Genomic DNA, 16,538 nt, shown 5'->3' with positions numbered 1-16,538 from the left:
TCACATGTTTGATAATTTTGGATTATATTCTGGACATTGTGAATTAATTTTGTTATGTTCCTCAAAGACTACTGATTTTTTTAAATTTTAGTAGGCAGTTGGCTTGGTTGAACTCAAACTCCAAAATTTAAAATCTCAATTTTGTTATTTTATCCTTAGCTGGTCTACTTGATGTCTACCACATACATGCAGGCTCAGGAGTCAATCGCAGTTTTGGGTATAGTAGATATACAGAATTTGAGGCTTTCTCTCAGTGGCTTGCTTCTTTCTGGGATATCCCTTCTTATTTTCCTGATGCTGTGGTTATCTTGAACTCTGTTATCTAGTTCTTCAAACCAGTAAGACTATGAGTTTTCTGTCTGGATTTTAGCCATTCAGCATGTCAACCGAGATCTACCTTAGGTTAAAGGCCAGTGCATTCCTTCTTTCAAGTATCAACCCCCAACCAGTATCTGCCTCCTTTTGATCACTTTCCAGTGTCTTCAGGCATTTGGCTTTATATTTTGTCCAGAGTTTACAGTTGTTATTTGTGGAAGAGTTAATCCAACAGGAGCTACATGACCATTATGAGAGGTGGAACTTGACAGAAACCTACAAATATCTTAATACACTGTTGATAAGACTACAGAGAAACAGCCACTTTTATATACTGCTGCTGGGTTAATAAACTGGTATAAGCTTTCTAAAAGTTATTTTGGTAATAAAATTATAAACACATAACCTTTCATTCAGCAATTCCACTTCTAGTAATTTATTTTAGATATACTTGAACACATGAAAAATGACATATGTACAAGATTATTTGTTATAGTGTTGTTTGTAATAGCAACCTTAATGTCCAACAATTGAGATTAAATACAGTTCAATTATACAATGCAATAATATGCAATTGTAAAGAACAATGAGAGAGTTCCGAATGTACTTACATGGAAAAAAAATCTCTGAGCTATATTAACTTAAAAGCAAGGGACAAAACAGTGTGTGTGTATATCTGTATATATACATGTTACCATTTGCATAAAAAGGCAGAGAATAAAAAACAAATTTGTATTTGTTTATATGTACATAAATAAATTCTGAAAAATTATACAAAAAAACTAACGGTGGTGTTTATCTAAAGTGGAAGAGAAAAAGAGAACTGGTATGATTTGGGCAGATACAGGAAAATGATAGGAAGGAGCCTTTTCACTATATACCTTTGTATGTATTTTGATTTTTGAACAATATCAATATAGTAACCAACCAAAAATTAAATAAGAGAAATTTAAAATTAAAAGCATGTATAATGACATGCTCAACATTTATTCACTCATTCATTCAACATTTACTGAGCACCTACTGTGCAACTACTAAGCTAGGTAATGCAAATCTTTAGAAACAAAACACAGTTCCTATCTTGAAGGAGCTTAAAGTCTTTTTGAGGAGACAGGTAAAAAAAAAACACTACAATGTGATAAATGCCTTGACAGGGAAATTCAAAGGATGCTCTGGAAGTAATTTAGTCAGGACTCATAGGTTCAAGTGACAGAATCCCAAACTAACTAGAGCAAATAAAAGATAATTTATTAAAAGGATGTGAAGCATCTCAGGGAACCTAAAGATAAAAATGGCGCCTGGCCTCAGCTCCAAGGAATCCAAAACCCTCAGAATTTTCTCTTTGTCTCTTAATATCTGTTCCTCTCTGACCTGCAGCCTACTTTTTCTCTGTGTATCAGTTTCTGCTTCTTTTGACTAGATGAGATGAGGAAAAAAAGGCCCCCAAAGTTCCCAGATTTACATGTTATAAACCAGTTACTCAAAGAGAGACCAATTTTATTCCCAGTACCACTCCAATTTCTCAAGGAAGAACTCTGTTCAGCTTACATGCCTTCTTGATCTAATCAACACTATTTCCATATATCTTTGCAGTCAATAAGGGCACTGGGTTTTTGGGGGTTGCAGTCAATAAGTTAGTGGTACCATAGCATCATTGAAAATAGTTGAAAAACTAAGAATCACTTGTTTTTTGTTTTTGGAATAGACTGAGTCATTTGTATGTTTCCTGAAAACTATTACAAAAAAAAAAAAAACGCTGTTGCAAAACACTTCAAATATAGGATTCTTCATCTTTTTCCTTTTATTATTTGGAGCCCTGGTAGCATAGTGGTTAAGTGCTACAGCTGCTAACCAAAAGCCTGGCAGTTGGAATCCACCAGCTGCTCCTTGGAAACTCTATGGGGCAGTTCTGCTCTGGCCTATGGGGTTGCTATGAGTCAGAATTGACTCGATGGCAACTTTTTTTTTTTTTTTTTACATGGAGAGATGATTTTAAAAACCTTAGTCAGTTGGTCCTTTGAAGACACGTGTAGACTTCTTTCATGCCAAGAATATTGTACAAATCGTGCTCCTTACATTAGTCACTAGGGAAATAGGGCAAAGCACCCCAGGACTTCACAAACAAAAAGTAGCCTCACATATACAAGTGGGTGATACAACGTTTGTCCTTCTTCACATGCTGCTCTATAATGCGTAAAAAAAAAATAAATGGAAAGGATTTTTGTGTGTTTCACATGCTTCTATAAAACAAGGTCCTTTCTACATGATGGAGTCTGCTGAAGGAGTTTTCTACTGACACCTCTATTATCTAAAAAAACAATAATAAAGTTCCTTTTAAATGGCAGTATGATTGAAAAAGTTACCTCTTTACCTTTAACACCTTGAGGTCTTAAGTAATTTTAGTCATACACACACACACAGTCACTTTTTATGAATGAGAGATGAATGAGCAAAATCTTAAGTACTCCCACAGACATACAGGTCAAAATCCAATAGACCAAATTTCAGTACAAAAATAATTAAAAATATGAGAATCTGTTGTGGGAAATAATATTCAATAATAGCTCCATGTGATTGAAATAAAAATAAATCTGACCAAGTCCTTAAAACGTGCTGTAACACATGTGGCTAAAAAAAAAACTCATTGCTGTCGAGTCGATTCTGACTCATAGGACAGGGTAGAACTGTTCCATACAGCTTCCAAGAGCGCCTGGTGGATTTGAACTGGTGACCTTTCTGGTTAGCAGCCATAGCATTTAACCACTTCGCCACCAGAGTTTCCCACATTTGGCTACCACACTATATATACCCTTTTCAAAGGAGCAACCATAGTTCATTGCTGGCTGTAAGTCATTTGCCATCAGGGCATAACCCCCAGCTTCCAACAGTAGAGGCGTTATGAGAGGAGTTGCATGCACCCCTGCGGACTGACAGACTGGCATCACCAGAACACCCACTACGTCCTTGTGGCCAGTAGTAAAAAGGCCATCCACTTCCAGGCCCTCCAGAGATTTTGATCCCTCTTTTATCACTCTCACCCTCCTTTCTCACCATTCTAGACCAGTGTTGTCCAAGAGAAAGATAAACAAAGCACAAATATGAGCCACATATGTAAAATTTTTCATTTTCTAGCAGCAACATTAAAAAAACATTTTTAAAAAAATCACAGGCAAAGTCCGTTTTAATAATATACCCAAAATATTACCATTTTCATGTGAGCAACATAAAAATTGAGATATTCTACATTTTTTGTACTAATTATTCAAACACCAGTGTGTATTTTACACGTGCACACATCTCAATTCAGACTAGCCACAGTTCAAGTGTTCAGTGGTCATATATGGCTAGAGACCCCTGTACTAGACAGTACAGTTCTAGATATTTTCCATTAAAAATAATCTCCACAACAAGGATGAGAAGGCAGGAGGGACAGGAAAGTCAGTAATACAGAATGTAAGGTTGAAAAGGTGAGAGCGTTGACATGTTGTGGGGTTGGCAACCAGTGTCACAAAACAATAAGTGTATTAACAGTTCAATGAGAAACTAGTTTGCTCTGTAAACCTTCATCTAAGGTACAACTACAAAAAAAAACAATAATCCCCATAATAAGTTAGATACTCTCTGCCATAAATACCTGAAGACTTATGTGACATACCAAATACCATGAAATTGGAAGACTCCTGACACGTAGACTGATAAATGTTACCATATTGGTAGGAATAATTATGGGACCTCATTGCCTCTTCCAATTAGTACGGCTTTTTTCTTCTTTCTCTAAATACTATCTAAACCTACTGTCTTTACTTTCCCTTCTTCTCCTTCTTTCCTGATACCCTGAAGTCATTTCTTCCATACTCTGAACTCCATCAAAACTGCTCCTGAAAATATAAGCAACATCCTCTGTCTTAAAAAAGTACCTTTCATTGTTACCCTGCTTTCCATAATTTATCTGCATCTTGGAGGTATCAACTACTTGTCTATCTTAAAATTAACTTTATGATTAACAGCATTTTCAGAGCTGATGCAGGCATAATTATTGAACAAGCATTTATTGAGCACCTACTATAATAATTTACTTCCAGAATATGCAAAAGTTGGCTAATAATAATACCACTGTGTATTACATAACTCTGTGTTTGCTTAACTCTATGTTTGCTTCCCATAAACAGGATCTAATTTAACCTTTGTGTCAAGATTAGAATGACATAATTAGAAATACAAGCTCCTGCCTCCCAGATCACCCTCTCTCCAACACATCTCCATATGGCCTCTGCCCTACAGGAGTTCACACTCTTAACTAAAACTGCTCATATACTTTCCCTTCACTTTTAATATCCTAAGGAGATGAGATAAAAGGAGCATAGACACTAACTCAAATGAGGAGCTCTCATGAAGTGGCTCCTTTCTTTTCTGCATAATTTTTAGACGTTGCCAGTTATAAGCCACAGAGTTTTTTAAATCTTACTGGGATTGGGGGTCAAATACAACAAAAAGATAATTGTTTCACATTTTTCCATTATATAAACACATACCACTATTAAGGAAAAAAATCCACAAAAGGAAAAGAAAAGTTGCTTAAAAAACTGTTTTTTGTCACTGAATTGCACATGTAAAAAAATGTGGAAATGGTAAATGTTTTGTTACATACAGATTTATCACAATAAAAAAAATTTTTAATTTCAGAAACCACCCACTGGCAAAATATGTGTTTTAGAAATCTCAACACTTATATTTGGGTATAATAAACTAACTTTGAGTTCTGGGAAGTAAAACAAAAATAAAAGAAAAATTTGCCTTCTATGCTTTGTTACAATTAACATACACTGGTTCTTCAAATACAACATGCCCACGCAGAAAATGCTGACAAGGCAGTGACCTACAGATACTAAAAACTCTTAGGCTTTAACCACTGAGAAAACTTACAGATGTGTCTTAATATTGATACATTGTATCAAAATAGTATACATTATTTTGATATCTGGTGTTTACATTGTTAGAATGAATCATTTTTAAAATTCCGATCTTAAAATTAACTATGCTCAAAGGGATAGCAGGAAGAGCTCTGAGGTTAGTGAATAGTTCTATATCTTGATTACAATGGTCGTTACAGGAATCCTCGCATGTGATAAGACAGTATAAAGCTATACACATATATTGACTTCCATATTGTACTATAGTTATACAAAATGTAACCATGGGGAAAATTGGGTGAAGTGTACACAGGACCTCCTGTGAATCAATAATTATTTCAAAATTATAAGTTTTTAAAAACTAAAAAATAAATATACCTTTAAAAACACTCTGATCATGGAGGCTTACAATAAGTGTTGTTCATTCTGAACATAATAAGCTTTTATCATCTGTTTTCTCCTGGCTTAAAAAAAATTAATGTTTACTAAATATTATAAAACCATGACAGTAAGGAATACAATGCTTGAAACTCATATCCTCTCATTAAAAGAGATAGGCAAAGCAACAAGAGAAATGACTTCAACAAAGACAAAGGCAAAGAATTAAATATTAGCATGGTTTTTTTTTTGCTTGTTAACATTTATTTTCAAATGTACACTTTCGGAAACACTCTAAATGGAAGTCTGACGGAGAAAAGAGTGTTTGTGGGGGTGGGGAGGTGGGGCACTATATTTCAAATCAGCAGGCTTTGTCAGGAGGCTGACAGGAGGTCAGAGTCCTTTCCTTCCTTCATCTACAAGGCTGTAAAATTTTCTTTGAGCCAGCTGACTGTAAAAGGCAAGAGACATCTCAGGTTTTTAAGAGCCTCATACTTTTAGAACAGAAATGGAAGGTTAAGAATGTAAACACATGAGACAGAAAGAAAAATTCAATCACGGCAACAGTGAAGACAAGTGGTTACCATTCTAATACAGACAGAATTTTGTAATCCAAAGTAACTATGCGCAGTCTTAGGCTCCTTACAGAAAGCATTTGTCAGATAAACTACTTAGATCAGAAGAACCAAAATACTTGGATTTACATTCAGGCCAGGAAGAAGATATTGATCCTCATAATGTTTTATTTAAAGAGAATATTAATTTTCATGTCTTAATAAACATCAATTTATTCCAAAATGTCCTCACACTTCAATATGCCAGTAAGACATAAGAGATGTGATTTACTGATCAGTAACCCACTCACACAACGTGCTTATGTTTCTTGCTCTCCACATAAGTTATGCACCTAAACTCTTCCCCAACCATATAACCCAGTGGCCTCCTCTACCTATAATACTGCCTTTGTCTACCTTCCCTCGGGGCCTAGGTCAGTTCCAGATCATTTGGAAAGGCTTTCTTTAGTGTGGGTTTTTCTTTAGTCACTCCATTCCTCAGTGATTGGCTCTTCTGAACTCTTACACAGTCTGTATTTTCCACTTGGGACTTAATCTATCCAGTATTGATTTCCTCATGGGTACAATGGGAATGATAATGATACCACAGAAGGTTACTGTGAGATTAAATGTTATCATCCCTCAGAGGGCTTAGAATGGTGCCTGGTGTATTGTAAACACTCAGTGAGTGTCGGCAGTGCTCTTGCTGCTCCTTCAGGGCCTCTCTACTGTAGTATGCTTTCCATAAATGTACATCAGTCCCATACCGGCTAAATTTATTACATTGAATTTTTTTTGTTTTGGGCAGTCTAGCCCGTGAAAATAATTTTAAATCTTGATTCTGTAGTTTTTCATAATAGTTATCTCTTCAACCTCTATGTCATATGAAAAACAGCATGCTTTTAAGACTTCATTCAAGTCCCTGGTAAAACAGAGAACAGGATAGGGTCAAGGGAAAATCCCTGTGACGTTCCACAAGAGACCTGACTGATAGCTGACAAAAATTATATCTAATTTTTTGGGTGTGATTGTTCTGCAGATTCAAATGCCTAAGAAAAGAGCACACAGTCAATGGAACGCTAAGAGGGAATGACCAAATGCTCCACAAAAATGATATAATCTCAGCCTATATTTTCACCTTCCTTCAAAGGGTTAGATAAGTTTGCCATGATTGTTTCTTGGTTACCCAACTGTTGCTCCCTTGACTATTTCAATCTTATTTAAAAGTTTATAAATCATCTGCTTAAAGGCCTGAGTGTAATTTCTTTTTAAAATCTCCAGAATGTTTTTATTTTCTACAGTCTTCTAGATTCTTTCTGCTCCCTATAATTTCTCAAAGATAATGTCTCTGATGGCACATGTACAGATGTCTTCAATACCCTAATGTGTAATTTGCATGAACCTAGAGACTTAAACTCATTTAAAATGAGAGGACCTCTCTTACAATACTTTACCAAACTTACACAGGCAAATGTTTGTCTTTTTCCTCTTTATTTTTATTTATTTGTTTATTTTTGGTTTTCAGTCCATCCTTCTTAGTAGAAAAGATGGAAATATATTAAGATAACAGCATTCTCCTCAAGCACTGGAGAAGATTTGGACTTAAGAAAAAAAAAATTTTTTTCTTTTTCTTGGTAGGGAAGATGGAAATATATTAAGATAACAGCATTCTCCTCAAGCACTAGAGAAGATTTGAGCTCACTTGAAAAATGGGAATGCGAATGAGCAAAGCCCAGTGGGGAGGACTGAATCTTATCAAAGAAGCTGAGGAATGCTGGTGATGGAAGTGATGTACAGAGATCAGCAAGCAACATGTGAAGGGGACCAAGGAAATATAATGATGACCTAGAGAAATAGGATTTGAGAACTGCAAAAAAGGTGATACATAAAATATAGAGTCAATATATGCATGCTGGCTTCTGACACCAGAGAAGGACTTAGAAAATCTGCAGAAGTTTTTAAGCATACTACAGTAGAGCAGCCCGGAAGCAGCAGCAAGAGCACTGCTGACACTCACTGAGTGTTTACTATATGCCAGGCACCCTTCTAAGCCCTCTGAAGGATAACATTTAATCCTCACAATAACCTTCTGTGGTATCATTATCATTCCCATTGTACCCATGAGGAAATCAAGGTAAAGAAAGATTAAGTCACCTGCCCAAAGGTACACAGCTGGGAAATGGCAGTGCATAGTGAAATAACACAGCCACAGAACTTTACAGTTGAAAAAGGCTTAGAGATTTTCTGCCTAGGCCAATTCTAGATAAGAAAGCAGAGATTCCAAGAAATCAAAAGACTTAGCTACTATACCACAGCTTGTTAGTGGCAGGACCTTAGTGGTCTTTCCATTATTCCAGACTACTTTCTTAAAAGTTGTATTTGGGAAGATTAACACACGCTACATAACGTAGAGATCAAAGGCAACAAGCTTAATGATAATGAAATGAGTTCGGAGCCTCTAAACTAGAGGTCAGCAAACTTTTTCTGTAAAGAGCCAGATAAAGTATTTTAGGCTTTGAAGGCCTCATGATCTCTGCCTCGACTACTCAGTTCTACCACTGTAGCACAAAAGCAGCCAGAGACAATACGTAAACAAATGGGAATGGCTGTGTTCCAGTAAAACTTTATTTAAAAGCAGGCAGCAGGCCAAACCCATAGTTTGCCCACCCCTGCTCTAAGAGAAAGAGATAATAAAGGGCTAATCTAGAAACAGTAGAGATGAGTGGCTCATATCTCAAACATATTGCACCTTCTAGATAAGGACCACGTGTTCTCCCACTAACGTACTTTGATGCCACAGAGGGAGAAAAGTGCCCTGCAGAAATCACTGAAATGTCCTACTTGACATTTCCTTTTTTTTTTCCTACTTGACATTTCTTATGCCTGCTTTTTAAAATCTCTCCCCTTTACCTAGAGAGTGTCAAGAAGCTCACCTCCCATCTTATCAGATTTTCTTATGCTTTACCCACCTTTTCTTTTCTTGTCCCAGTTACCCTCCTCATCCTTCAACTAGGTCCATCTGTATGCTTAACCAGCAGTTCTCCACCCACACTCCAAAAATAGTTCTAACCGACAGCAGGGGAAGGAGGCAGGAAGTCCCTGTGGCAGGCAGAATAATGGCCTTTATAAAGATGCCCATGTCCTAATCCCTGGAACCTATGAATGTGTTGGGTTACATGGTAAGGTGGAATTAAGGTTGCAGGTGAAATTAAGGTTGCTAATCCACTGACCTTAAAAAAAAGAGATTATCCTGGATTATCTGGATGGGCCCAATATAATCATAGGGATCCTTAAGAGTAGAAGAGGGAGACAAAAGAGTGAACCAGAGAGATGGCAGCATGAGAGAGACTGGGACTGACCTTGTTGGCTTTGAAGCTGGAGGAAAGGGCTACAAATCAAGGAATGTGGGCTGCCTCTAGAAACCGGAAAAGGCAAGGAAAGATTCTCACCTAGAGCCTCCAGAAGGAATGCCGCCTTGCAGACACCTGGATTTTAGATAAGTGAGATCCATTTTGGACTTCGGATTCCAGAAGTTTAAGATAATATTGGTGTTGTTTTAAACACCAAGCTTGTGGTAATTTGTTACAGCAATGATAGGAAACTAATATAATCCTTGATTTTAAAAATGTTGGCTAAAACTAAGCTCCTCTCTTGCTGCTCCATCTCTTGCTGCTAGGGTCCTGTATTTACTGTCCAGGTTCTTGGTCTGAATTTGGATTCTATCAACAGACAGTCTTTTAACTTACTCCTGAGCCTTCATGCCAAGTTCTAATTTGTTTGATACCTCAAGGCTTATCTTTATATCCAGTTTCTTCACCTACTCCTTGATTCTAACTCATGTGCTCATTTTTTACTTCCATAGTCTCAGCTCCCACTTCCACTAGGCTCTCCCCAGGCCTGGTCTGCTGCTAGCTTCACATCTAGTTGTCCTCCCTGTCTTGTTATAGGATTCTCACTTTATTTACTTTCTCTGAATCCATACAATTGTCCTAATGCTTACAAATTACTCAATATCAAATAAAATATACTGGGGTAAGTATTGCAGTAGTAGGTTTTGTAAGTTAAAAAAAATTAAATAGAAAGTTTTTTTTAATGCTATAAATACAAACTGTCTAACTGCTTTAAATGAATTTAAACCATTTCACCTAGATAAACTCAGTATTAGCTGAGTCAATGAACATAATTTTGATCACTCTTAGATCAGAAAAGCTACTATAAAATCAGATATATTTAAATTCAGCCTTAAGATTAAAATCAGGACAGAGAGTAGGGAGGTAAATCCTGAAAACTAAAGCAATTAGTTTGACAGTGAGTCCTGTTTTCAAATGAGTCTATGAGCACTAAAGGCAACACAGGGACCAGTGGTCCATACAATACAGGTTCTCCAGCAGTCCACACAAAATTAACTTCATACCCTTTTCTGAAAGGACAACTAAGTTGACTGATAAGAGAAATGCCAAAGACAGGGCATAAACCGAGTTCAACGAAGTTTTCCCTACTATCCACATGAACAGATTTTAGTCTCAAAAATAATCAATAAGTTGAAATTTTGAACTAAATAAAAAGATGATTTATAACATGAATAAATTTTAGTCCTACTGATTCAAAGGGATTAATCATGTATAAGACCTTAGAAGCCATGTCCTCAAGAAAAAGTGAGATATAAAAAGGGGAGGGGCATATTTAGCCTAAAAAAAGTAAGACTAAAGGAGACCTAAAACTTATGCTATGCTTAACTAGACTAGAGTTTATTAATTGATTCTTTCCACAAGTGTTTACGGAATATCAATGATCTGACAAGCAGTATTTTAGGTGTTTGGGATATAAAAGAGAATAAAACAAAGGTCCCTGTCCTCATGGAACTTTGCATTCCAGTGGGGAGAGACAGACAAACAATAAACACAACAAATAAATGTAACAGGTTGTTTCTAAGTGGCTCCATGTGATCCCTGGTATTGACACTTATGTAATCCTTTACGTAATTACTCTTCTTATGTGTGGGCTGGGCCTAACAAATAGAATACAGCAAAAGTAATATGATGTCACTTCCAAGATTAGGTTATAAAAGACTGTGGCTCCCATCTTGCTTACATACTCTTGCTTACATACTCTCTTTTACTCTCTCCCACTTGCTCACCTTGATGAAGTCAGCTACCATCTTGTGAGTGGCCCAGTGGAGAGGTATACATGGCAAGAAACTGAGGGCAGTCTCTGTGGCCAACAGCCAGCACTGAGCTGAGGCCCTCATTCCAACAGCACACAAGGAACTAAGCCTGCCAACACCCACGTGAGTCAGCTTAGAAGTGGATCCTTCTTAGCCAAGCCTTGAGATGACTCTACCCCTGCCAGGCACCTTGGCTGCAGCCTGTAAGACCCTGAAGCAGAGGATCTAGCCAAGCTATACACAGATTCCTGACCCACAGAAAGTAAGACAATAAATGTTGTTGTTTAGAGTCACTTAGGTCTGAGATAATTATTTTATGAGTAAATTATATGGCATGTTAAAAGGGGCTAAAAATGTGTAAAGCAGGTTAAAGGTTGGGGGAAGTACAAATTGCAGTTTCAATAAGAGGTGTTACACAAAAATTATATTTATATTATAAATTTATAGCAGCATTCATAATAGCCAGAAAGTGGAAACAACCAAATGTCCATTAACTGGAGAATAGATAAACAACATATGGCATATATCCATACAATGGAATATCATTCAGCCATAAAAAGAAACAAGGAACTGACAGAAAAGACCACATATTATATGATTCCATCTATAAGAAACATCCAGAAAAGGCAAATCTATAGACACAGAAAGTAGATTAGTGGTTGCCTAGGGCTGGAGGTGGGAACAGGTATTAACTGTAAAGAGGCAATGAGGGATCTTACTGGGGTGATGGAACTGTTCTAAAGTGGACAGTGGTGGTAGCTGCACAACTTACTAAATTTACTAAAAACTATTGAATTGTACACTTAAAACAGGTGCATTTATGGCATGTGAATTATACTGCAAAAAGATTGTTAAAAAAGAGAGTTGGTGTTAACATAAGCACCTATGAGAGGATGACATACGAGGAAAACTTGCATGGAGGAAGGGTGTTAGCCATGCAGAAATCTGGGGGAAACACGGCAAAGACCCTATGGCCAGGGCACACCTGGTATGCCTGCAGAACAAGGTTGCCGGAGTGGCTAGAGCTGAATAAGAGTGATGAAGGTAGGAGAGGAAGTGAGCAGATAATGATGGAGGATGGTGGTGATAGGAATCACATAGGGCATTTTACATCATTGAAAGAACTTTGTTTTTTACCATGAGATAAAAAGAGAGGCATATGAAGGTCTGGGCAGAGAAGTGATACGATTTGACTTACATTTTGAAAGGACTACACAATGTAAAGAAATTATGAAAGGCTCATATAAGCTAACTGCCTCCAGAGTTACTGACCTCCCTTATCTGACTGGGATACAGGACAAATTCCACATTGAAAGGAAGAGAGAACTCATGTCTCCCGTGGGCCACCTGCATCAGAGGCTCCATGAGAGCTTGTTACACATGCAGGTTCACAGGCTCTGCCTCAGACTTCTGAGTATCTGGGGCTGGGAATGTGAGACTTTGAATTTTAAAAACTTTCCAGGTAACCTTTGAGAAACACAATGAACCAGATAAACATTAACCAAAAAACCCCACTGCTGTCAAGTCAATCCTGACTCATAGCGAGCCAACAGGACAGAGAAGAACTGCCCTATAAAGTTTCCAAGGAGCTCCTGGTGGATTCAAACTGCCAACCTTTTGGTTAGCAGCTGTAGCTCTTTACAACTAACTATGCCACCAGAGTTTCCGATAAACATTAAGGTCCCTTCAAACTCAAAATTATGGTAAAGTGTAAAGGCTACCTAAGCCATGCTTATCTAAGGAAATGGATAGGGTTTACTATAAATGGTCATCTGAATTATTTTATTTATTAAAGATGAAGTAATTTTTTCCCATTCTGAAGAAAACCTCACCCAGTTGTTTTTTTTCCCAGCATAAATTTCCATGTTCTCTCCATACTGTGGCTCTTCCAGTAATGTCTGGTATTCAAACATGAGACGGGAGCTCTCGCGGAGGCGGCTGCATTGAAATTGGTGATATTGTTGCACGAGTTCCTTCACCACAAGTAAGAGACATTCAGGATTGGAAGGATTCCAGGAGGCAAGATTCTGTAGAAGCCATAAATAAAAGACCAGTCAAAAATGAATTTTCATGCAAATCGAATATCACATTCACACATCAATATAGAGGAAAGATGTGATAAAAAATCTAAGCAGAACAGACTACTAGTTAACTATAACTAGAGTTGGAGTTAGAAGAGTCTTTTGATCTTGATAATTTCTGCTGCCTTCTAAAAGTCTTCACAGAAAGCCAAGGAGGAATTCCATCATGAGTAGGCAGAAACAGCAAGGGTAAAGCAGGGTAGTAATAAAACAAGAAACTTAAATATCTTAGACTATAAATTCAGCCTGGAATCCTAATTTGTTTCTTATTCTTTTATAAATTCCGCATTATATGCTAAAGTCATTCAACTCAGACCCACAGACCATCTGCAACTGTAATACTAGATATAAATAAATGCTTTGGAAATACTAGAGCACCACAGAAATGAAAGCACATTGGCAATGGTGCAGCCTGAAAAAGATAGGAATGCAGTAGAGACAAGGGAAAATAGAACTAGGAAATGCAAGGTCCAGAAAACAGAGGAAGAGAATGGCTGTGAAGCCTTATGACCCAGAAAGGAGCTGGGAACCAGGAAGATCTGGTATGTATATAGTAGTTGTGAAGCTTAACAACTATTTAAGAAGTTTCTATTATTTGTCGGCCACTGTTCCAAGCAGTTAAGAAAACAAGCCAAGTCAGCGCTCTCAAAGAGCTTACACTTTTAGTGGGCCAAGACAAACAATAAACAAACAAATCTATTAGACAGTGATAAATGTTACTGAAAAAATATATATAGCATGCATTCCAGATGCCAAGTGAAGGAAGTGCTTCAAGGAGAAAGAAGTGATCAATTGTGTCAAATGGTGTTGACAAGATGAGTAAGAAGAGGACTGAGAATTGATCATTGGATCTAGTGATGTGCAGGTCAATAATGTCCACAACGAGTGCTATATTTGGTGGATTGAAATCTTGATTGTCAAGGGTTCAAAATAGAATAGGTAGAAAGAAATTACAGATGGCTAATATAGACAATCCAAAACTGCTAGCCAAAGGGAACCACAGGGTGAAGGGAAAGTTGTGTTCAGATGTTTGTAGCCTGAGGGAAGGTCCCTGTAGAGATGGGATGAAACTGATGATGCAATAGAGAAAGAAGAAAATACAAGGAGAGAAGATAATGAGTAGGCAATAAGGGTGGGATCTCCAAGAGTGCTGGCATTAGAAAGAGCACAGAGAGTCTATCCATGGAAACAGGAGGAAAGGCCAACTAAATGAGGACAAATGCAGACAGATTGTTCCATGTGGTAACGGGAGTTTGTGGCAGTTCTCTTCTGATTGCTTATATTTTCTCTGTAAAATAGGAAGGTCATCCTGAGAGTGAGGAAGAAGAAAGGGTTAGTGAAAATCTGAGAACGAAGTGTGACAGAGTCATTTAGAAAAGTCACTTAAAAGAGTAAATTGGAGAAGAGTTGTAGGAATTTCAGATAGCACTAAAAGACTTACTGAGGTTAAAGGGGAGCCCTGGTGGTGCAGTGGTTAAGCGTTTGGTTGGCAGTTCAAATCCACCAGCCCCTCCTTGGAAACCCTACAGGAAAGGTCTATTCTGTCCTGCGTGGTCACTATGAGTCAGAATTGACTCAACGACAATGGGTTTTGGTTTTTTTTTTTTTTGGCTGGGGGCAAGGTTAGCAGTATGATTTTTAAGTGAAATCAATTAGCATAAATTCTATTGCCTAGGTACAAATGTGGGAATTTGGATTTTACAAAGTAGAAGTTTTGCCAGATAAGTACAATAGAGGAAAAGAGGGGCAAGGCATCTTAGAGGGTTTGCAAAAGAATGATTATGATCATGGGCCAGGCAAAAAGTGAGGCAAGTTCCTAAGAGAAGTGAGGGGTAGTAAAAAGGCGGTAGGACAACGGTAGGTCCCAGTGAGTTGGAAGAATTGTTGCAGTGAGATACTAAAAAAAATGAATTGGAAAGACAGGAGGGTGTGTAACTGAGATGATGTAGGTAATTTGTAATTGGCACTGGTGTAATACAAAGGATGTATGTGGCTGAGGTTGAGTGAAGGACAAGATCAATGGAAGACAGAAGGTCAGGGACTGAGAGGCCAGGGTGTTGGGAGGATCATTAATGTGGATATTAGATTCATCCAAAATCATGACGAGAGTAATACTGAGAGAGTGACAATGAGCCATATGCTAAAATCTTCAAAGAATGAGGGGAATGATTGAGGTGTCTCTAGGTAATAACATTAAAGATAGGGAGGTGGGTCCTACAGACTGATGGCATGAGTTTAAAAGCTGGGAGTGGAAGGCTAGAGAAACAAGAATAACTTCCTTGGTAGCAGCACTGGAAAGAAAAGAGAACACCTACCCCACTTTCAAGCATAGGGGCAAGAGGCATTTATTTGAGAAGGCTGGAAAGAAGGCAGAATCTCAGGGCAGAGGGGCAGGCTTCAGAGTAGTGGTTCTTAACCTTCACAATGGAATCATCTGGAAAGCTTTAGAAATACTGATGCCTGGGTCCTACCCCCAACCCCCAGGCTCTGCTTTAATTGGGTTGATCTAAGGTGAGTCCTAGGTATTGGGTTGTTTGTTTGTTTGTTTGTTTGTTTGTTTGTTTGTTTGTTTGTTTGTTTGTTTGTTTGTTTGTTTAAAAAAAAAAAAAAGCTCCCCAGCTAATGTGCAGTGAAGGTTAGGAATCACTGACTAGGAGGAGATGGTTGGAGAAGAGGTTGAGGATATCAGGGATTTTAATGGCAACAGACCATGTTAACACCCAAAGGCACCCAATCTCTAAAAATCTCAATCTCTAGAAATCTACAAATGTAGTATCTATTACATAAAACACCAATACATTACAAATGTCCAATGGTTAGGTAATACATATAAAAAAAAACAATACATATACAGCACTTGTATTCCAAGCACTTTTTATATATTCACTATCCTGTAACATAAATTATACCATCTTAAAGATAAAGAAACTGAGGCAAAAAGTTCAGTAACTTGCCCAAGGTCACAGAGCTATTAAACAATAGAGCTGGGTTTCAAACTTAAGCAATTTGGCTCCAAGTCCCTGCTCTTAAGCACTATACCAGAAGTTCTGAAACATTTTGGTCTCAGGAAACCTTTACACTCTTAAAAATTACTGAGGATACCAAAGAGCTCCTGTGTATATGGGTTATACGAATT

At 37.5% G+C, this 16,538-nt stretch overlaps 1 protein-coding gene across 2 annotated transcripts in view; it reads right to left on the bottom strand.

The window, feature by feature from the left end:
• The window catches only part of BABAM2 (BRISC and BRCA1 A complex member 2), a 685,697-nt gene that overhangs the window by 397,880 nt on the left and 271,279 nt on the right, over window positions 1-16,538 (bottom strand). The window contains exon 5 of one of the 2 annotated variants that reach the window (XM_049904724.1): window positions 13,154-13,348. The exons of the other annotated variant lie outside the window; for it this stretch is intronic. Within the exon in view, the coding sequence (XP_049760681.1) occupies window positions 13,154-13,348 (195 nt within the window). The remainder of the gene's footprint in view (window positions 1-13,153; window positions 13,349-16,538) is intronic. 2 annotated transcript variants of the gene reach the window in all.

Source organism: Elephas maximus, chromosome 12 (assembly GCF_024166365.1).
Source record: "Elephas maximus indicus isolate mEleMax1 chromosome 12, mEleMax1 primary haplotype, whole genome shotgun sequence".
NCBI lineage: Eukaryota > Metazoa > Chordata > Mammalia > Proboscidea > Elephantidae > Elephas > Elephas maximus.
Note: the sequence above shows the minus strand (reverse complement) of the source record. Positions and strands in the feature narration are given on the sequence as shown.